This window comes from Columba livia, chromosome 4 (assembly GCF_036013475.1).
Source record: "Columba livia isolate bColLiv1 breed racing homer chromosome 4, bColLiv1.pat.W.v2, whole genome shotgun sequence".
Classification (NCBI taxonomy): Eukaryota; Metazoa; Chordata; class Aves; order Columbiformes; family Columbidae; genus Columba; species Columba livia.
In genome coordinates, this window is record NC_088605.1 from 44,641,432 (window position 1) to 44,664,144 (window position 22,713).

General features: G+C 38.6%; 1 protein-coding gene across 4 annotated transcripts in view; it reads right to left on the reverse strand.

Moving 5' to 3' along the window:
* GLRB (glycine receptor beta) overlaps positions 1–22,713 on the reverse strand; it is a 49,477-nt gene that overhangs the window by 4,904 nt on the left and 21,860 nt on the right. For 2 of the 4 annotated variants that reach the window (XM_005507844.3, XM_065061465.1), the window contains exons 6-9: positions 20,133–20,215; positions 18,643–18,783; positions 14,772–14,924; positions 8,648–8,940 (exon numbers count right to left, since the gene is read on the reverse strand). In XM_005507844.3, coding sequence (XP_005507901.1) covers positions 8,648–8,940; positions 14,772–14,924; positions 18,643–18,783; positions 20,133–20,215 — 670 coding nt within the window. The remainder of the gene's footprint in view (positions 1–8,647; positions 8,941–14,771; positions 14,925–18,642; positions 18,784–20,132; positions 20,216–22,713) is intronic. The other 2 variants (XM_005507845.3, XM_065061466.1) reach the window with 1 other exon arrangement.

The following is a 22,713-nucleotide window of genomic DNA, read 5'->3' on the forward strand; positions in this document are numbered from 1 at the left end:
TAAATTCACTTCAGTTGACCTACAGCTTTCCCTAAACAAAGTGAGATAATATATATTAAAAGTAGTTTATCTACTGTTTATTAATCCTGCCTTAGTTCGTGCTAGAAGCGTAATGATATCCCTGACACTTACCAAAGTCTACAGGAACAATTTCTGTGGAAAATGATCGCGCAGGACTTGATTTTACAGTACTGCACTGAAGACTTGTAAAGAAAGTAAAACATTGTTAAATGTTACATCCTTTCGACCTCATCCTGACATAGAACTTGGCCCTGGAAAATATTTTATATCATTTGCCTTATCCTGCCCCTGTATTGTGACCCGTGGGCCAGACCCAGCCCACAGGATGCTTCCACCAGCTCTGTGGCTTTGGTCCCGCAGGGGATGGGGAGCAGCTGTTTGGGAAGGGAAGGCTGCTGAACCAGTGCAGGGCCTCCCTGCCTCCCCCACGGAGCTGGGAAGCTGCTCCTCATCCCTCCAGCACAGAGTTGGAGGGCTGAGGAGGGCACGGGAAGGCAAGTGGCTCTGGGGGCTTGGGCCAAAACACAGACCTCATTCCCATTTCTCTCAGGACTGGGCCACGTTGTCTAGGTTCAATATATCAGACAGGACACCTGCCTTTTGATGAACAGCTCAGAAATACCTAAAAATGTCTCATAGAAGCCAGAAAGTCCCTTGCGATGATCCTTTCTCACCTTTTCCAAAGTTCAGGCTGATGGGCGCCCACTGCCAAGTTCAGCACCTGACACTACCACGGATGCTGTGGCATCCGGAGCTGTGGCACACACACCACTACAGCAGACACACACATCTCAGAAAGTCTTCCTTTGTGTAGTCAGGGGAATAATGTGATAAGAAAGTGGAGAAAGAGATGAAGAAAGAAGCAGCATTGCCTGTGCATGCAAATTGACGAGAAGGTGGAACTCCCCATTGTTGCCTCTCCTGCTATGGTGCTCCTCATCACTTCACATTTACTGCCTAAACTACTTATACCAGATTTTCCTTGAAAAACATCCAGAGTTAAGAATTTTTTCCATGACCTTGTTCCTCACAAACATATGTACCTTATTTCTAACCTGAATTTATTTAGCTTCAATTTTCAGTCACAAGGCGTGACTAGAGTTAGTCTGATTAACTGCTGGTACTTACAAATGGTAACAGATCTAACCTTGATTTTGCATAATTCAGATGATGGAACCAGGTTGACATATGAAGCCAAGTCAAATGTTCTTGAGAGTTTCTTACCTTCACATCATTACCTCTGTCAATCTAATTGATCATATTTTTAAAAATTCTATTCAGTTTGATTAAATCAATAAACACACAGGTCAGCTTTAATTTCACTGACCCATTTAAATTTACTAGCTAACATGGGGGTGAATTATGAATAATGTTAATTATAATTAATACTTATGAATAATAATTATTAGTCAGCCACCTGTTAGCTATGCAATATTTTCCACTGATTGATGTCAAGCTTATAATTATTCATGTTATGCCACTTAGCCTTTAAAAGTACTGGCACAAAGTTAGCTTCTCACTGTCTTTTGGAACTCTCCCAGTTTTAAAGAATTCATTAAAAATAACCTGATGAAATTTAACAAGGGAAAGTGTAGAGCCCTGTATCTGGGCAGGAACAACCCCAGGTTCCAGTATAGGTTGGGAAATTACATATTAAAGAGCAGTGTAGGGGAAAGGGACCTGGGGGTCCTGGTGGACAACAGGATGACCATGAGCCAGCACTGTGCCCTTGTGGCCAGGAAGGCCAATGGCATCCTGGGGTGTATTACAAAGGGAGTGGTTAGTAGATCGAGAGAGGTCCTCCTTCCCCTCTACTCCACCCTGGTGAGACCACATCTGGAATATTGTGTCCAGTTCTGGGCCCCTCAGTTCAAGAAGGACAGGGAACTGCTGGAGAGGATCCAGCGTAGGGCAACCAAGATGATTAAGGGAGTGGAGCACCTCCCTTATGAAGAAAGGCTGAGGGAGCTGGGTCTCTTTAGTTTGGAGAAGAGGAGACTGAGGGGTGACCTCATTAATGTTTATAAATATATAAAGGGTGAGTGCCATGAGGATGGAGCCAGGCTCTTCTCGGTGGCAAACAATGATAGGACAAGGGGTAATGGGATCAAGCTGGAACACAAGAGGTTCCACTTAAATTCGAGAAGAAACTTCTCAGTGAGGGTGACAGAACACTGGAACAGGCTGCCCAGGGAGGTTGTGGAGTCTCCTTCTCTGGAGACATTCAAAACCCGCCTGGACATGTTCCTGTGCGACCTCACCTAGGCGTTCCTGCTCCAGCAGGGGGATTGGACTAGATGATCTTTTGAGGTCCATTCCAATCTCAAACATACTGTGATACTGTGATAGTGTGAAATCAACATTCCTGTTCCACAGCACTCGTGGACCAGCTCTTTAAAAAATCCAAGATGCAACATAAGCTGAAATCTTGGTTGTAAAATGTCTAACAGCTACTGTTTAACATCCTCATTAGCTGCTGTTAATTAAACTTATTTCATCATCTGTTTACATATATTTGGCTTTTCCCCAAACACAGAGCAGAATGTTTTTTCAACACTTTTGCCTTTTCTGCTAATTCTTGACACTCATAACACCTCCATCTAGTATTGGACCAACACTCTTGTTACTGGTGTTTGTATACTTGCTATACATGCAAAGTAACTTCCAATTCCCCCACTTATGCTAACCACATACCCCTTTTGTTATCGACATCTATTATCTACATTTATTTTCTGGATTTCAACTTATACTAATTGCTATCAACTTCTTCTTTTGACAGTAAGAAGAAAACAGAAATGCTTGAAGCTGTGCAAGTTTTCAGTCTTTGGGAGTTTGTTTTAGAATGTGCTGCTTGGGTATTTTTTTTGTTTCTTTGTTTGCTTTTTTTGTTGTTGTTTTTGTTTTGTTTTAAATTAGTATAGCTCCCCTTCTGGTATGTAGCTGTTTTGAACTTTGTCAGATAGCTCACTATCATCACTCATATTTTTTGTTTAAATTCTTCCACTCAGACAGGAAAAAATGGTTTTCAAATTTGTGAAATCTGTCCTTTCACAGCACCAAAAATACTGGAACGTGACTAGATTTGTTTTGTGCAAATAGAATAAAGATCCTTTTCAAGTGACTCTTCATCCTGTGATCAATTCCTCTTTATTCATCAGGATGAAGTTTAACACTAAATGCCATCACTTTGGATTCAAGAATTATTGAGAGTAGAAATGTATTGTCCATAACTTCCAGCAAAGCTTTGAACATGCTGTAGCACTGGCACTCTCTCAAGCTCAGCATCCATCCCTCAGGCTGAAGTGCCTCCTGACTGTAATGCAACATTCTCTGCTCTACACAGCATGTCTTCTCTGCCATGAAATCATCTCTTCTGCTCCCCCAACCTCTTTTGGCATGCAGATCTGTCACTAGTCCTCCCAGTTGTGTAAGAGTCTTCCATAAAAGATGAAGAAGTATTTTTCTAAGAAACTCTGTCGTTAATCTTTCTTGCACTTGTTTCGTGCTCTTCTCTTGTTCTTGTAGATCATCAATAAAGTAATCATTATTTAGTATTAGTGTGTATTCAGACCGAGTAGATTATCTGGTGCAGCTCAGCAGGAATTCATTATCACATTCTAAATATTCCTTGCAAATTCTCATTACCCCACTAACTGCAAAGTACAGCACAAAAAATATTTATACATAAAATATCACAGAATCACAGCATAGCTGAGGTTGGCAGGGACCTCTGGAGATCATCTAGTTCAAGCCCCTGCTCAAAGCAGATTGCTTGGGGCCTTTTTACAGTCGTGTCCTGAATTATCTCCAAGGATAGTTACGTGAGTCACTAGAGCAGAAAGTACCTACCCTGTACCTGAAATGCTGTCAGGAACTATTAAAATAGATTGCTGCCTGTGGTTTTGTGTACAAGATAAAATGTGAACTGGGTTTCTGGTGGTTCTACAAGAAAAATCTGAGTCTGGAGTGCCACTTGAGGGGAAAAGACACTATGGGAAGATCAAGCCACCACAGGTCACCACCACTGGTCAGGTATATTGTAAATCAGTAGAGATGAACACAAAACATATCAGGTTTCAGAGCGTAGATGCAGCTCTGACAAGATAAGGCAAGCAACAGTACTACTTCTCTTTAAAAATAACTGGGTTTAAAGCTGTTACCACCGCTTGCATAGCACTATTCATCATCCCCCAGAGCCACTCTTTTAGCAAATGTTCTCTCCAGTCATCAGCACATTACCTGTGGGGGACAGCTTCTATAAACGGGCTTGATGAAAATGTGACTTTTCAAATCTAGGGATGTTGTTATAGTTAACAGCGCAATCTCTCCCTGTAATTACGCCACCAGTGAAAGCAAAAAAACCTGATTCCTCTTCAAAACAGTTCCTTTTTTGCTTGTTTTTCTCACTCTATGATGTTACATTGCTAGGAAACACATGCAGACTCCTACTGAGGATTCCCAATAAAAGGCAAGTGCCAGCAGTTGCCACCAGGTTGCATAATTTTCTCTGCTTAGAACAGCATCTACTTGCAGCCTCTATGAGCTAAGGGAGCCAAACTGTTCTTACAGCTTCTTGCCTCTGAATGCATAGCCGCTGCAGCTCCTAGCAAACACAGCAGAAGTGCTTATGCTGAATTTCACCTTTTTCTACAGATTCAGGTTGATCTTGCCAGATGGACCACTTGACTTTAATCAGACAGTCATATTGATAAACCTGTGGGCTTAAAATTGCACTGACATTTCAAGTGTTTTTGTTGGAGGGGGCATGAGTCACAAAGCATGGACTCGGGGGTTTGGCATATGCTGGCAACATGTAGCTTTTGCGTCAGCCAGTATCCAGGATTTGGTGGAGAGGAGAAGTAGTTTGCATCCATGTAAGGTTTTCTCCATCTTTGACTGATTCGCAGATTGTGAGCATTGTTTTCATCCTGTCATTTTCACTGTTGCTGTTGGTGGCTATTGGTCATGATCATTGACCTTAGTGACACAGTAGTGCCTTCCACTGAAAACTTCCAGGCGGATCCTTACAGATTCTCCTACAGGGGATCTCTTCTCCTCACTTTCAATTATGAATGGCATCAAGCTTTTAATTTTTAGGATATACTGAAAAGTTTATCCCTTTATTTCTTGTCATAAAAAAGGAACAACAGCCACTTATATTATTAAGGATGATGACATGATTTAGTTATGGCTTGTTTTTCAATAATATCAAACATGCCAAGTCTCCAGACCAGATGCCATTTTTATCTTTAAGAAATAGATCAAATACATGAAAACAAGTTATCCCATGAGGGCTGGAACCAGGGGTGTCTGACCACCTCACTTGCTTCCCTGTGCTCCTGCCAATCCTCCCCACGCCTGGGACCTTCCCACCCCAACAACCACGCTGTACTTTACATACCAGCCCCTTCATCAAATCTCCAGGAGAGACATCACTCTGCAATGCTGAATGGCTGCGATGGGCAGCAAGAGCGCAGCTTGTGGCTCAGGGAACGCTGGTAAACTGGCCTGTCATCAGGATCAGGGGTATTTTCAAGTGAAATAAAGCAATTTATCTTTTTGAACTTGGTTCCTCTCTAACAACTATCAGATATGTCTCAGCATCATTCAGTAAATGTCTCACAATAAAGTGCTTCATTTCAGCTGGGGAAACATTTACAAATGAAATTATTCATTCCCTCTCTTTTTCTCCACTTGTAGTTTTCTGCTTCCAGGTCTTTCCTGTCGGCTATGGTGAGATTTCCAGCTACACCCTCAGTTGCTTTTGCCTTAGTATCACCTCATATATGGAAAGAGAACATCCTCAAACATTTCTATGGGATGCACACTCACATGAGGGATGCAGTTCCAAGTTGTCATCCTTTTATCCTAGAGCTATACATTGGTTTGCCTAAGTCTTTCCAGACATTTAGCACAGTACTTGCTCTCTCCTCACACATAATCCTATACAACTCTGATGAAAAACAGCTCCTGAAGTTCTGGGACAGCACTCTGGCCTCTTTTGTTTCATATTCTTTATGCCTTTCAACAGACAGTTTTTTTCCATTACCTGTTTCTTTAATGTTTCCCTCCCTTGCATATTTGCCATATGATAAATGCATTCTTGATCATGACAAACTCTGTATGGGAATGATCCAAATTTTGTGGGGCAGGCCTAGTTTTGAAATAGGAATCAGAGCTACTGAAAGATTTAGACCTGTTCTGATTTAAGAGTTTAGTACAGGCTTCTCCAGGGCTGACAGCTTTCAAAGTGCTCCTACGTGGTAGCTGGTTCAGAGGGAGTTTTCAGCTAGGCAGATTTAGAGCATTCAAATACATAGAATCATTGTCCTACCACATCATGAGGTCAAATGATTCATTGGTCTGGGACCTTCTTCTATCTCAGCCTGGTGATCTTCCCAGAAATTACCTCCCCAGGTAGGCTATATTTCAAAACAGATGGCTGGATACAAGCCACCATTAGCCATGAGGGCAGGAGACCACTCAGCCACATGGTGAGCTTTTACAGCAATGAATATATATTTCTGATATGTCTCAGCAAACAAATGTGTAGTAACTCTTCATATAAAGATCATCAGAAGCTGCGCATGCCCAGGACTCTGTATAAATCCAACACAGATTATTGTTGCAGAGATTATAGATATTGGAATGTTAAAGGTCTCTGAGAACAAACTGGGAAGACCCTGAAAAGTGCAGATCAAACATGAGGTACTGGAGCTGACACTGCATGATTATGGAGGGGAGACACGGCAAGATCTTGGAGGGCAAACTGAGGTCTGAATCCTAAAAAACTTTAGCCTATCACTAGACACCATTCATGGGGAGTGTTGCTTACTTTTTGTGAACAATGACTCCCCTTCCTCTAAATCTTAAAATTCACTGTACACCCAAACTTGCATTCTTGAAAATAATTATTAAAAGATGGAAGGATATCATAGGTGATAAAAGTTATCATTTTATTCTCCTTATGGCTATGAAGATGGCAAGCACTTTAGACAGTGTATACACTGAGGAGAATCAGTAAATTAGCATTTTGGTTTTGGTCACCACTGAAAAACTGTAGTTTTTTGTTAAACTTGTCATTGATCAAGCTTACACTTGTTAAGTACCTGAAACAGGAATAGATAGATTTTATGCTGCTGTGCTGGACTGGTGCAACTATTCTGTCACAAGAAACAGCTGAATTGTGGACCTGCAAATTGCTGAACACAAAAACAACACATTCAGTTTCAGGGAAGCAAAACTGTAGCTGAGCTATCTTCCTTTCTACTCAGTTCCCATGTTGCCTGGGCTTGGGGAATTACTTGTGACACAAGTCAAAGCAGACATGGGGTTGCTCTAAGCTGAGCCTGGTTGCCTGCCAGAACAGTTCTCAGAAGACTCTTCTACCAGATGAGAAACATGGTAGTCAAGTGCAGCACTGTGCAATATCTGCAGCTCCTCAGGACTGGGTCTAATTCTAATGTGGCAATGCCAGTCTGATGCTAAGACAGAGATTCCACCATTCAGGCATAAACTACTTCCTCCTTAAAGAAGCTTTTAAGTCACATTGTATGCTAACAATATAATCACCTGGATCTGGCCTAATAGCTTTATTTTATGAATTAAAATTGCAAAGTCATTGACAACTATAAGCTGAATTAATATTCCATGTTGTAGCATGACCTATTTTCTTCTGTACAATAAATGTCAATTAAATATCACTCAGGACTGGGGGCAGTTGGCCTGGGATGTCTGATAACTCTTGGAGCACAAACGGGGAGTTTTACAGCACCAGGAACCTACCATCATGACAGAAAGTTTGGCCTGACCTGAGATGTACATCTCATCTTTATCTGTATAATGAGATCTGATCTGATTTACCCATAGACTCTTTCTGGCAACATAAGAAATGCAGGAACTGTTTGACAGACAAACAGACCTGTCTTTTGTTTACAAATACCAAGGCTTTTGGATCCCTGGCTTCAGAGATGCTTGACATGCAATGCAGTGCAGCTGTGGCCATCCCCAGGAAAGCAATGAGACGGGTGTTATTTGAGTACGCTCTCAGCAAATACTGACTGAGAGTCCTGTCCTCTGAATAGTTATGGTTTGACAGCTGCTATTTACTATGAGAAATATAGCAACTGTAAAGCTTCTTGCTGCTTTATTTACCTGAAGCTCAGCAGCAACCATGGTGCTAGGATATTAAGAGACAAATTTTTCATTTAGTGCATCTGACCCCAAATAACTAGGGACCAACTGGTCAGATTGCTAGCCATTAATTACCAGCATGTTTTTAAGGACTTGGGTACTTCTAAGATTAAGCAATATCCAAAACCACAGGGTGTTTCAAAAAGATGGACCCAGTTTCAAAGTAGTATATTTCACTATGGCAACATGTTACAATTACACAAAAATTTACAAACGGCTTAATGAGTTATCAAGTGCTAGTAATTTGAAACTCTATGCCCTGCCCTTCCCAGTGGTAAGAGTTTCATTCACGGGCATTTCATGGTTGCAGAGATATAGTGAATTCAAATTGGGTCCATCTGTTTGAAACACCCTGTATTACGACAGTATATTCCTGGAACTGTGTTAACAGAGGATAATGCTGATTTTGCATACACGGCTTCGCAGCTCGTACCTGTAAAGTGCTGATGTGGACAGGAGTCCCTGTGCCATTCACAGTGTTCTTCTTGGCAGTGTTTCCACCTTTCCCTTCCGCTTGCTCTGCCTTGGCAATCTTTGCTTTTTCAGCTTCAATTCTCTTCGGATTGTTTAGCATCACCTGGACCACCGCATACTCCACCAGGGATGCGAACCCAAAGAGAAGGCAAACAATCAGCCAGACATCTAAGGCCTTCACGTAAGACACTTTGGGAAGTTCTGCGGCAAGAGTGGTACATTCAGATGCCAAGCTGAGAACTGAGAAAATACCTACGAAAAGAAAAACAATATATAGATTAAAGAAAACTCGCCCTTATTGACACCAGCTGTGCTCTTACTCTGAAGCAGACAACACTGAATGATGTTTTATAACAGTGATTGAGGCTTCCCAATGTGGTTGGTGTATATTACAGGAGGTAGACAAAGTGCACATGAGTTCAGTTAATGAACATGTTAAACTGAATACTCAGGTACCATATTGCAGTTAGTGATGAATTATTAATAAGGAGTACTTCATGTTATAAATGGAGAAATAAAAAAGTGAGGCTAAACTGGTTGCTGTGGTTTTCCTGCCCCATCACACACAATACCACTGTGAAATGGGCTTTTGAAAGACTTATCTTACAACACATATCTGAGAGATGAAAGAGAAATATATGATACTTCAATCAGAAGTCTCCAAGTCCTTTAAATCAGACTTCAATAGCAACTTTTGTTCCAGAAACCTGAACTGTGCTACAGCAGGAGCACTTATCTGAATGACCTGCCCACAAGTGCAATACACATGGAAAAGGGAAGGTTTTGCTGAAGAGCAAAGCTGTACCAGCATATAAAAAACTCTGCATTCCCCGTTCACTGTGAAGATGAAAACACTGAGGTGACTAAGGATCTATGATCATTCCCTGTTCAGGCTTACAGGATCTAGAGGAATCTTTCTAAATAACGGGCTTTGCGGGAAGCCCTTATGGTGAAAAAAATCAAAATCTGCAAAGGCTATTGAAAGGTCACACTCATCTTCAAACTAGGTTACAATAAGCATTTCTCCTTACAAGGCTTTCAAATCAACACAGGGCTCACATTGCAAGAGACAAAATACATGTTTGATCTCAAAAAGGCTCCAATGAAACCGAAATTTCTAACTTTAGAAATGGTTTTCAGATAGGGAAAACTTATTTCAAACTCCCAGTTCAGAATGTCCCATTTTGATTCTGTGAATGCTAATGACAAAAATCTTTCAATTATGAATGGGCAGCTTCATGAAATGTAATCAATGTCTATAGAAAAATGTTGGCCACACTTGCTATCCAAAGCATGAAGCAGATAATTTTCTATGGATCTGTTTTAAGTAACTGAGAATGTGAAAAACTTAATAAAACTGAAAGTATCTGTATCAGCTTATGAAAATATTACATTCTAATTGACCATAAGTAACATTATTTTGGTGCTGTTCCCATTTGGATTTTAATGATTGATACGATACTTTATTTGGTATTAATCTCAAATGGGCAACTTACTAGTTGCTAAAACATTGAAGAGAAAGTATTAAAAATTATTACAGTCATAAGATTTTAAAATACAGAATCTTATAGTGTTTTATTTACAAATGTGTAATATCAACTTATCATTGCAAAGTTGGATTTTTGTGGCCACTGGGATAATACAGAATGGCCAGATGCACTATGTCAGATCAGAATGACATGGCAAGTACTGAACAAACAAACCTCAGTATTTACTCTGGCTTATTTTCTGTCTACTGCATCTGAAGCATTCAAGTACAAACATGTCCGTAAGGACAGAAAGTGAGCATAGAGTAGTGTCCTTTTTTCCTAATTTATTTTCACTGACGAACTACAGCTGTCTTGGGCTGAACACTAATTATGGATCATAATGAACTGCAATAACACGTACATATAAGACTGTACTGTCTCTTAAAATATAAAGCACACCTCTACCTATGCCCAGCTTTCTGTTATTCTGTACCAGTGTATTGTATCATGTGCTATGCATGTCTATGCCAGACTTCTGAAAGGCAGCTTCTACCATAAGCCTGAACAACCAAATTACATGATGATGTAGACTTGCCCAGCATCTTGGATATTGTATTTTTTTTCCTGCTTAACTTTAAAAGTGTTGATTATCTTAATATGCTAACATTATTATCATGCCTCGTACTGAAACATTTCTACAATCACTTTGTAGAGCTTTAAATACCAGATCTTACAATCTTGGATTTAATTCTATAAAAATAACTTACAAATTCTACTAGCTGAAAAGATTTTAATGGAGCTTTCATCAATCTGTTCAGTACAGCGACTGAGATCATGGTGACCCACCACTAATTTCCATTTGCCTGGATTCCTAGGATGAAAAGTTCATTCTCAGAGTCCGAGAAACTTCTAGGTTTTCAAGGTAACAATAAAGTGAGATAGAAGTACAGAAATATTCTATTAAGCAACCATTTGCTGCCAGATCAGAGTTAGTATAGCCTTGAAGACCCTAGTATGAGTATTGTAAGCTGCTCCTCTGGCAGCAGCTGCAGTAGGTACATACCTACCACAGTCCAAAGCTCAGGGTTCAAACTGAATGAGGAGAATGAATATATAAACTGCAAGATTACTTTCTTCTTTTTTTTTTTGTTAATTAAATTTTTTAATTAACAAAAAAAAAAAAAAAGGAAACAACAAAGTCACCCTTTTCTTCTCAGGGAGCACTAGAGAGAGAACAGACAGATCTTCTTCCTCTGTACTTGCAAAGTACTGGGAAAGTTGGTCTTTCTAGAAAATACCTCTGCATTTTTGCCCCTACTGTGGCATCCCTTTCAATAGCAAAGTTTAGCTTATTGGTAAGACTAGTTGGCTCCCAGCCTAAAGCATGATTGTATAGGGCTACTATTTAAAAAATACTGCCTCAAGTTACATATGGATAATATCAGAAAGTGCCAATCCACCAAAGCACTTCAGCACGTGCTGCCAGATAAATAAATCTCTCTTTTTTGAATCCATCAAATTTACTGGCCTCAGCACTATCTTCTGGCAGTGAATTCCACAGGTTAATTATATACTGTACAAACCAGTATTTTCTGGTTTATATTACTGTTTTAAAAATGCCTGGCTTTATCTCATTGATGTTATTGAAAAAGGTAATATTCTGTCTTCCTTTCCTTATTATTTGGTATCTCTAATGCATTCTCTCCTCTCATTAAACTTCATAAACTAAAAGACATGCTCTTGCCAATTCTTCTTTATACTGCAGTTCTAACATATATCTTTATGAATTCCTCTAAGACTCTACATTTGTTGCAATTTTATAAAATGAAATGACGAGAACTAATACAGATGTGAGGACAGGAGTGACAGGGCACGAGCATGCCTGGCCTCAGACCTAGCTGTGCTTTGTACATGGGAATCCATCACCACTATTCCAAGCCTTCAGGTACCCTATTGTACCCCCACCTGCACTCTGGACTAATGTTCCATGCTGTCGGGCAGTTCAATGCCCCTCAGATCCCTGCAGCTTCAGGGAAGATCTTACTGCTTTTGGGGATCACATGGCAGTGAAGGAAAGAAAAGAATTTTTTAAACAGATGCTGGCACACTGCCCACCTGTAAAGAGGTGGAGAGTCCTTTGTCAGGCTCATTAAAAGGTGAAACATCAGCATTTAATTAGAAAGAAGCATTCAGTGATATCAGCCTTTACATTGCTTAGCAACAGCTGTTTATGTATCAGTCCTTCATGGACTTCTCTACCACTACATGATCTAACTGGGTGAAACGTTAAGGGCTTGCAACTTGTTTAGTTCCTTCATGGAAAAAGGCTTTTTCTTCAAACAAACATACATCCTTCTCCCAGAACATTAATCAGTCTACAAAAACATATGCTGCTTACTGGTTTGCAAAGTAACTTGTGTCCCTAAATCACCTGGAAACTTCTGAGATGACTGGCTATGGGGAGTAGTAACCCACTATACTTAATTCTAAGGCTGACTGTATTATGATATTAATAATTAAATGTGAAGTGGCTTCACATCTCTCATCAGGTGTATATCTAGCCATTGAGAGTACAGTGGCCATTGACAACACTTTTTTTGGGATTAGAGATCATCCACTTGACAAAGAAATGTTAATCTTATTAGGTTTCAAGGTCAACTATCTTCAAGGATGTAGCTAGATGAGTTAGTTGGTCATCCCCATGCAAACTAGAGAGACATAAAACTGACAGTCCTATCGACTTGCGTTACTAAATAATGACTCAAGACTAAAGGGTGGTCAGATTTAGCAGTTTTTGCTTCTCTGGAGCCAGGAAAAGTCATGTTAACCAGGCCAATGGTTAGTATCTTTGAAAATGTATTATTTCAGAAATGCTAATACCTTAAAAAGGTTAATAAACACTTAAATGAAAAACAAACAAACAATAAATAAGCATGCATGCTTAGTCACAAAGACATCCATGTTACATAAATCAGCACTACACCTCTTATAAATCTAATATATAATGAATAAGCCTGTCTGGTCTGCTATTTGAAGTGCACGACTATAAAAGCAGAAATACAGCTCAAGTTTTGATCATGTTTGAGCTTACTACATGAAAAATATTTCCAGTTCTTGTTTCTGTATTTTTAACTTAAAGCATGCTACATTTTCCCCACATTTTTTTTTCTTAAAATGTCTAATGTTTGCATTATGGAATGCATCCTTGCTACTTTTCAAGGTAAGAGATTATTATATTTGTTACTTGCTATCAAACAGCCATAGATTGTGACTCCTCCCCAAGCAACTGTTTTTGAAGGTCAACAAAATTAAAACTGACTTGTACTCTGAAACAGAACCCTAGAAAAGAGATACAATATATATAACTAGTGTTTTTGTTACATTTAATTAGAGCAAAGCACCCAACACTGACTCAGAAGCCAAAAGTAGCACTCCTGTCACAGTTCTCCGGATTTTTCATAGCTCTTAGTTTACATTGCCTATCATATCACTGGAGGAGGAAAAGGCATGGTAGATGATCTGAGATGGGTGCAGTGTGGCTCAGGCCAGGGGACGTGAGGACACTTTTTCATCTAACAAAACTTAGCAGGCACCCTTCCCACTCTCAACAGGGGACTGGTAAGGTGACGTGGCAGGTCCTGACTCCAAGGGTCTCCTGTGCTTATTGACACACATGAGGCTGCACAGGACTCATGTCCTGTGGGAGTGTGGAAGTTCAAGTGTGGGTGAAAGGTTTCTGAAGAAGGCAGGGGGCTGGAAGGGTTCTGCAATTGCGCCCCTGGGATCTTGAAAACAGGTATGCTGAACCTTCTGGAACATGGAAAAGATGTGGAAAATAAGGGGTATGGACTTGTGAAGGATTGCTGGGGAAAAGGGGAGCATGAGGAAGGAGAGGTCATGGCATGGGGACAGGAACCTGAATAGGAGAAGCATCAAGATGGAAGAACCTGGCTCAGCATTTCATTGAGATCTTGGGGTCAGCAGGTTTGGCCACCCCAGAGCTGGAGTCCCGTGTACAACTCAATTAGTCAACATAACATTGTTTTAGTTAATTCTGTGTCCTATTGTCTCATAATAAATGAAGGGCTTGCCTACTGTGTTGTGCTGAGCAGCATGAAAGCATGAGCCTGAAGTACTCTCATGAACTGAGTTTCTAATGAAATAAAACCAATCAGGTAACAAGGATGCTAATTCTCTTCCAGACATATTTTTTTTTCTATTACTCTTCAGAAAAACTGCTCCAAGGGGTAGCTATTTGGAGCCTTACTCATCTTCCTGCTTTCTGAATGATATTCAGATGTTCCAGTTCCTATAAACCGCATATTGCCACAGTGTCTGCAGCTTCATCCACACACAGGTAAGATCAGATTTGTCTGGGCTGGGAGGAGCAGAGACAGTTTGCTTAGCATGTAAATCCTAGAACCATTGTCAAGAGAAGTCTTGGTTTTGGAGGTGAATTCTACAGGACAAGGAACGAGGACGTTTCAGTGAAAATGATGAGCGGATAATGGAAGTGAAGTTGCTTTCAGTGACCAGTGTCATGGTGTCAAAGCAACTGAGAATGGCTCAATGGCGTTAAAGCGGATCGTGATGGTATGTGTAAACACAGGTTACCCAGTGGGACTCTTGCAGCACTTGCATCAGGATTGATCCAAAATGACAGCCAGGACAGAACAACAATTAGTAGTGTAGGAGCATAAACACCCATCATGTAAAATCCAACTTGTCTTCTTAAGGTGAAGATCACTTCTACACAAGTGTAATAACCTTTAAAGAAATAAATGCATTAATGTGCTTTGCAGGTCAACCTCTTCAGATCCGTATCTTCTAGGCCTTTTTCCATTTAAGTTAAGAGCAAAAGTTCAATGATTTTATTTTCTTTATAAAGACAAAGAGTTCAGCTTGGAAAAAAATGATCAAAACACAGATCTATATAACCACCACGTGTGGTCAGGCATATGGTACTCTCTGTGCTCCATAAGGCACCCTCTGCCTTTTCACAGCACATCAGTAACAGGCAGTTAAAGTTAGGGATGGTTTCAAGATGCAGTCCAGATAAAACCAATGGGGTCTAGCAGTCATACTAGCTTAAGCTCATCTGAAAATCCTTCTTAGCATTAATTTGTGCAAAAGATGGAATTAAGAAATATTAGTATAGAAAGTTTAGAATGGAAAGAGGTGACCCGAACATGGCTCTAAGCAAAGAGATTCCTGCAGTACTGAAAGCTGGTATAGGTGACTTCCAAAATTGGTACAGATTTTTTTAAAAATACTCTAAAAACTGTAAATTTTGAAGACAAGGAATATTGCTTCAAGTATTTTAAAATAAGGATCTGAATCACCTAACCATTTAAGATATCTGTTAAGATTAATTCAATATAAAGCTGCAGACACTAGAGGTTTTACTGGAGATAACAGATGGATCAGGAAGTCAAATAACTAGAAAACAAATTATATTCATATATTCACTCAATTAGCAGAACCGGAATTCTTATGTTAATATTAACACAATGGCATTGTAAAAACAACCTCAGAAACTATTCCATCACAAGTAAAAGGCATTCCCACATTATATTACAGCAATTTCAAAATTCAGATCTGTCTATATCTATAAATAAAGTTGGTGCAAAGCTTATTTGGAAGATTGAATCTGTCAAAAATATATGTATTTATCTTCTCTATTTTATCAATTAAGCACTGTAGAATGGTAAGGCATCTTAAAGGTGCTGTTTGGGCATACAATAACCAAAACAACAAAACAATAAAACATTAAAGAAGAATTTCCTTGTGTAGAAGAGACTATATGGTATTTCATAGTTCATTCTATCCTCTGCAATGATGTGTTGTTTGAAAAATTTCCCCTCTATAATTTCTGAACACTTTCTGGATGCTTTTAGGTTTTAGTTTCAGATGAGGGATGACCTTCAAAATCATTATTTGCTTGCCTTATGCCAGAAATGCATTCTGTACGGCTTTGTATCATCTTTCATCAGGCAGAGAATAATATGTATTGCTCCCACCATTCAGCTCATGGGGACCTATTTGGATCTATCATGCATCTTGATAAACAAAGAATAGGCAATTTGCAAATATAAGTATTCAATTTATTGCCACAAAAAGTCACCCCAAGTCTGTTCACCATCTTTCTGCTTAGGTAAGTATGATAAAATATCAGTTGCCATAAATTGGCAATAAAGATTAAATTATTTGCAGCTGACATAACTTTCAAAATTTACTTGCACATGCAACACTGTTTCTTGATTACCTGACAAAATTAACTGAATTAATTTTAACTATGCAAGACTATACACTTTCCCTTGTTATATTTCATTATAACATTATATTTCATTATTGCATCTGGGTAGGAATAACCCCAGGTTCCAGTATAAGTTGGGGAGTGACCTATTAGAGAGCAGCGTAGGGGAAAGGGACCTGGGGCTCTTGGTGGACAGCAGGATGACCATGAGCCAGCACTGTGCCCTTGTGGCCAAGAAGGCCAATGGCATCCTGGGGTGTAGTAGAAGGGGGGTGATTAGTAGGTCGAGAGAGGTTCTCCTTCCCCTCTCCTCTGCCCTGGTGAGACCACATCTGGAATATTGTGTCCAGTTCTAGGCCCCTCAGTTCCAGATGGACAGGGAACTGCTGGAGAGAGTCCAGCACAGGGCAACAAAGACGATTAAGGGAGTGGAGCATCTCCCTTATGAGGAAAGGCTGAGGGAACTGGGGCTCTTTAGCTTGGAGGAGACTGAGGGGTGACCTCATTAATGTTTACAGATATATAAAGGGTGAGTGTCACAAGGATGTAGCCAGGCTCTTCTCGGTGACAACTAATGATAGGACAAGGGGTAATGGGTTCAAAGTGAACACAAAAGGTTCCACTTAAATTTGAGAAGAAACTTCTCAGTGAGGGTAACAGAGCACTGGAACAGGCTGCCCAGGGAGGTTGTGGAATCTCCTTCCCTGGAGACATTCAAAACCCGCCTGGACTCCTTCCTGTGTAACCTCATCTAGGTGTTCCTGCTCCGGCAGGGGGATTGGACTAGATGATCTTTCGAGGTCCCTTCCAATCCCTAACATTCTGTGATTCTGTGATTCTATGTGCTCAAAATCTCCTTTTTTAAAGTACCTTCAGTATAAGAATTTAAAGTAAACCAAACAACTACTGGTTACTGAAAACAAGCTTTTAAATATTTTAAATCAAAAAACTACTGGTTACTGAAAACAAGCTTTAAAAATATTTCAGAGTTCTAAAATATTCCATTCACATTAATGAAATATTAATTCCAGTCTTGATTATGAGATTAACATGGTTGTTTTCAAACAAAAAGGATTTATAGCCTTTTTTTAATTAAATTCATTTTTTAATTAAGAATAAAATATTTTTTTCATTGATACATAAACTTCTACCATACCCAGATTCAGACTTGAATGCAATCATTGCCAGTTCATTGTGCTTTCATAAATACAGAATTTTCCTGAGGGGTGTTAATTTCATATTATTTATGAATGGTAAACCATCTGAGATACTGAATTACGTAGTTAGGCTACAAACTCCCTCCTTTTGCAGTTAAGAGACAAATCTCGTTTCAATTTTCATTACATTTTTCAAGTTAAATTCATTAACTCTGTGATCTCCTAACGTTACTTGAGATCTCTTCAGGCTTGGGATCTAGCTCAGGAACAGCTGCAAATAATGGACCCTCAACTTCAGCTAAATAGTAAATGAGAAACTTGCAGAGGATCCTCAGAATCTGCAGTGCTACAGCCATCCCTGTTGAGTTTTAACGGGAGATTTATTCATATGATGCAACAGCACTGACTAAAATATGCCCTGCTGACTCCCGTTGTTGTAAAAAAGCATTCCAGTTGCCACAGTATGTGAGTATTTTGGATATAATTACAGGCAGGAATCAATCAAAGTAGAAAAGATAAATCATTAGAAGCCAGAGTACAGAAAGCATTGGATAAATTTTTGGCCACACTCAGAAAACAATCATAGGACTGAATAAAACACAGGGCTGATGATTGTAACCAGCTTTCTTTAATTACAGACGTTCCAGGACACTTACAGAAAGGAAGAACCTGCAGGCCAAACCATTTGAAGTTACACTCTAATACTATTCACTTCTGGAAGAAAAGTTGACCAGAATATAAAAATTATCCTACTTTGCTGCAACTGGAGTAATTTTACATGAACATCCTTTCAGAAGAGTTAGACACAAGCATAAATGTGCATTAGGACTATAGAAACAAAATGGTGATAATAAGATCAAAAGACATGTAAGCAAAACCAAGACAAGCATTTAATCTCATCTTCAACATAGATGTTTCTATATTTCAATTAGTTTGCAGTAATCATTTATGATACTATCACATGAACTACTTGTTAGTTAAAAGTAATCTATTTTATGCTATGAAATGTAACACATGAACTGGAACAGTAATTGAAGGAATCTTAAAGTCTTTTACCACTTATATTACCTACCTGTGCCTTTATAATACTTGGTACAGTTACCATATTCAATATCCTCCTTTTTAATATCAAACTGAGGCAGAGCAATTTTCTCTAGCTGAACAGGATCTCCAGACTGCCAGATAAATCGTAAGTCATCAGTTGTATAACCAACTACAAGAACAAAATAAGAATAATAATAATAATAGTTTAAAGAACCATCTCAATCACAGTACACTCAAAAGAAAATCTAGCATATATGTATCATATTTCTTTCACTCTTTTTCTTTCTATTTTCTTTTCAAATAATTAAATACAAAAATGAAATAATCCACAATTTAATTTTTACCTAGACCTAAATTAGGACTTGGTGGGTGGAACATCACAGTATCAGCAATATTACTCTGATTCCGAGGTGTTTGTTACGGTGCGTACTGTTTAAACAAGGAAAGAAAAGCTCTGTTCTCCATGGCTTTGAAGCCTCCATATTCATTCACACTCTGCTTCAGCAAAGCATGACAAATATACTGGACTGTAACAGCACTCACAAGTCCCAGTAACATCAAAAGGATTTAACAACTCAATTACTGTGATGAATCTTGGGTTTTGTGCAAAACAACCTTTCTGCTCAGTTTTTCAGATTAAAGGCCCTGATTCATGAAAGCATTTCCATTCAGTCCTACTGAAACCAATTCAGCGCCTTCATGATCCCCTGAGTATGGACAGACTTCAGCACACATCTGAGTGTCTAAATCATGATATATGCAACACCACCAAGTGAAAGTTAGGTGAAAGTTAGGCTCACAATATTCAAGCATAAAGCCATATTGATTAAAAATGCATAATCATAATCACGATTCTACATGCCATTTTTCTGCTGTCTTCTATGTATAATGGATTAACTTAGCTCAAACACAGTACGTGTTAAATGGGAACAGAGACGGGGAAACACAGAAAAGATGGTATTGGAATACAGCATTTTGCAATTCAAAGCCTCTGAAAAATGTTTAAAGAACCATTCTTTTTCTTCTTCTGGAGGCATTAGACAGATTTTTATCTTATCTTTGAAAAACAGCTGTGGTTAAAAAATCTAAAGTGTTCATAAGCTAACTTCTCTAAGATTCATAACAACGTAATAAAAGTCACAGTGTCTCAAAGCCCCATGATGGAAGATAATATATAAAAAAAAATCAGTTGTTTTAATGCTTCATTCATAAAATCAGTCTCATTCCCTTAGAACATAAACCAAATAACAAAACTGTCAAGATCCTTTATGATAACAATTACTGGGCAGTGAAAATTTTGTCTACAGGGATTATATAGAACTGGGGATCATAACTGCAGATATGAGAATGAAAGAAACATTTTTAATAGGGAAACGTATGTTGCTAGGAACTACTGAATATTAATTTCAAGATTCATTAAAAATGTTGACAAGAACAACACAGAATTGATCATTTTCTGTTTGATTCTCAGGCATGCCTAGAAGGCCACTGTTTTTATGCACTGACTGATTTACATACAGCTTTCCAATTGCATCTTGCAGCGCTGTGTATCCATAGGAAACAAGGTCAAGTCCAAAGGGCATGACAGAGTAATAGACAATCTGAAAATACAGAAATGGAATTTAAAAACATTATAAGCAGTAGACTGCAGTAAGAAAAAAAAAATCAGGTATTTGATTTTCAGCTTCCAAAAGAACAGAAAAAAATAAAGTTATAATAAGTAGCAGTTTGAAATTGAGCTATCCCTATTAGTCAGAGAACAGAATTTTATAAAGAGTTTTAAAATATACTAGTTCACAAATTAGAGATCTACTAATGCATGATAGAACACATATAGGTCTTAAGAATAACCAAAGGTCCATACAGAGCAGAGTCCTGTCTCTAGCAGTGGCCCAGGGCAGACTCCTGAAGGAGAATATGAGACTACAGCAATCAGGAAAAGGTATTTTGCCACATGTCCAGCAGCTTCCCAAGAGTTGCACCTCAAGGGCTTCCAAAACCAGACATGATGCTTCAGTATTTAAGGGACCTCAACAGACTTTTTTCCCTCCAAGAAGCTGCTTTGCTTCCAGTTGCCTTCTGGAATCTGTGTAACTTTAATGATGTACAGCATCCTGCAGCAAGGCACGCCATAGCTAAGCTGCACACACTCCAATAATCTCCTTTTCTCTATCTTGAGCCTGCCTCATATTTTTTTTTACTGGAAAAGAACATGAAAAATCAATGGTCATCCATTCTCTCTGTGCCACTCATGGCCTCAACTATCTTGTTTTTTTCCAGTGCAAAAAGTTCTGCCTTGCTTAGCTCTTCTTCACAAAGGATGTTGTTCCATAATTTTGACCATCCATGCCTCCCTTCTTGCAGTGAGAAAACCAGAACTGCATTGTATTCAAGATGCAAGGATATAATGAATTTATACAGTAGCACGACGTTCTCTTTAATCCCTAATACTTCCTAGAATTTAATTCACTTTCTCAACCAGCACTGAGCTGTCAGTGGACATTTTCAGAGAACTAGCCATCATTACTTAAAGGTTTTTTTCCTACGTGGTAACCACTTCAAAACCAACCAGTTTTTATGTAAAGTTAGAATATTTTTTTCTGACATGCATAATTTTCAGTTATTTACATTGAATTTCATGCCACAGTTTGTTACCTAGTCATTAGATTAATCTGTAATTCCCACTGTTGTCTGTTATCTTTACTATCCCGAATATTCTGGAATCATCAAAAGCATCTGCCAGTTTTCCAGATAATTTATGTTGAAAACCACAGGCCCCAGAAGAGATTTTGCTGTGGAACTCTACTGCCTACTCCCCATCATATGAGCACTAGCTGTTTATTCCCACATTCAGTTTCCCAATTCTCAACTACTTATGCAAGCAAGAGCTTTCTCTCACATGCATTTTGCCAAGCATGTATTTTGATAACTGGAGATTCTTTCATTAATACAGGATATCATCTCTATAAATTAAAAATAGAAGGCATAGCAATTATGTATTTTAAAAAATGAAAATCTTAGTAGCATGTCACCAAAGCAGAGTGCCTCAAAAAATTAATATTACCTGCACACATATCATTTATGAACATATATTATTAAAATTGATGGAATATTTTTAGAGGATGACATTATTTTAAAACTTTATTGAATTTGGTTTTGTTATTTGGAAGTTTTCAGAGAAGAACTTTTCCATCAGAAATACATTTATCAGTATTCACTCAATATTCACTATTCGCTAGCCTAACCTATTGACTGAATTAAGTTCACTTATGAATAGCTTCCATCTGGAAAAATATTTGAAAAAAATTTAAATGTTTCATTCAATATTTCCTGTTTCAAAAGGGAAGTTTCTTTTATAGCTGAAAGTGATTTTCTATTTTGAAATATTAATTTCTACAGACTTCAAAACATGCTACATAAACAATGGAAATCAGAACCAGGACCTTCAGAGTGAACCAAATGAAATGCTGTGATTGCCCAATCTTTTCTTTTCTGATCACTATTGGCAAATTATTGAGACTGCGTTTTTTCATCCTGATGGAATGGGCAAAAAGGACCCCAGACTCTCCCATCTTTCTACTTTCTAGCCACTTCTACTCAAAGAAAAAATATCTCATGTGACCATAATTTCAGTAGTGGTTCCCTCTTAATGGTAAAGTTGCAGTATATTCAGGTAATCATTTTTTCCTCTATTAGAGCAATATGTTCCAGTTCACACTAGAAGAAAATCCACTCGTTCTGTGAAATCAAGCTTAATTTCTAAAAATCATTGTGTCTATGAACTCTCCGAATCTGTAATTCACTATGACATCCTTTTTAATCAATCAATTCGCTGTTTTCAGTGGATGACTATTTTTATGGCATGGTGCACTTTTGATAAACCAAGTCAAACCACAAAAAATTGTACATTGATTGCAATGAAATTAAACATTTTTAGGTCTTTGAAGACCCAAAAATATATATAGTATAAAAATCTATAGAAAAATCTATATAGAAAAAATCTATATCCAGTAAGGCATAGAACTAGGTCAGGATTATGTCCCAATACTTTTACAAAACATGTATGCTCACAAATTCTTTAATTTCTGCCTTTCCCTAT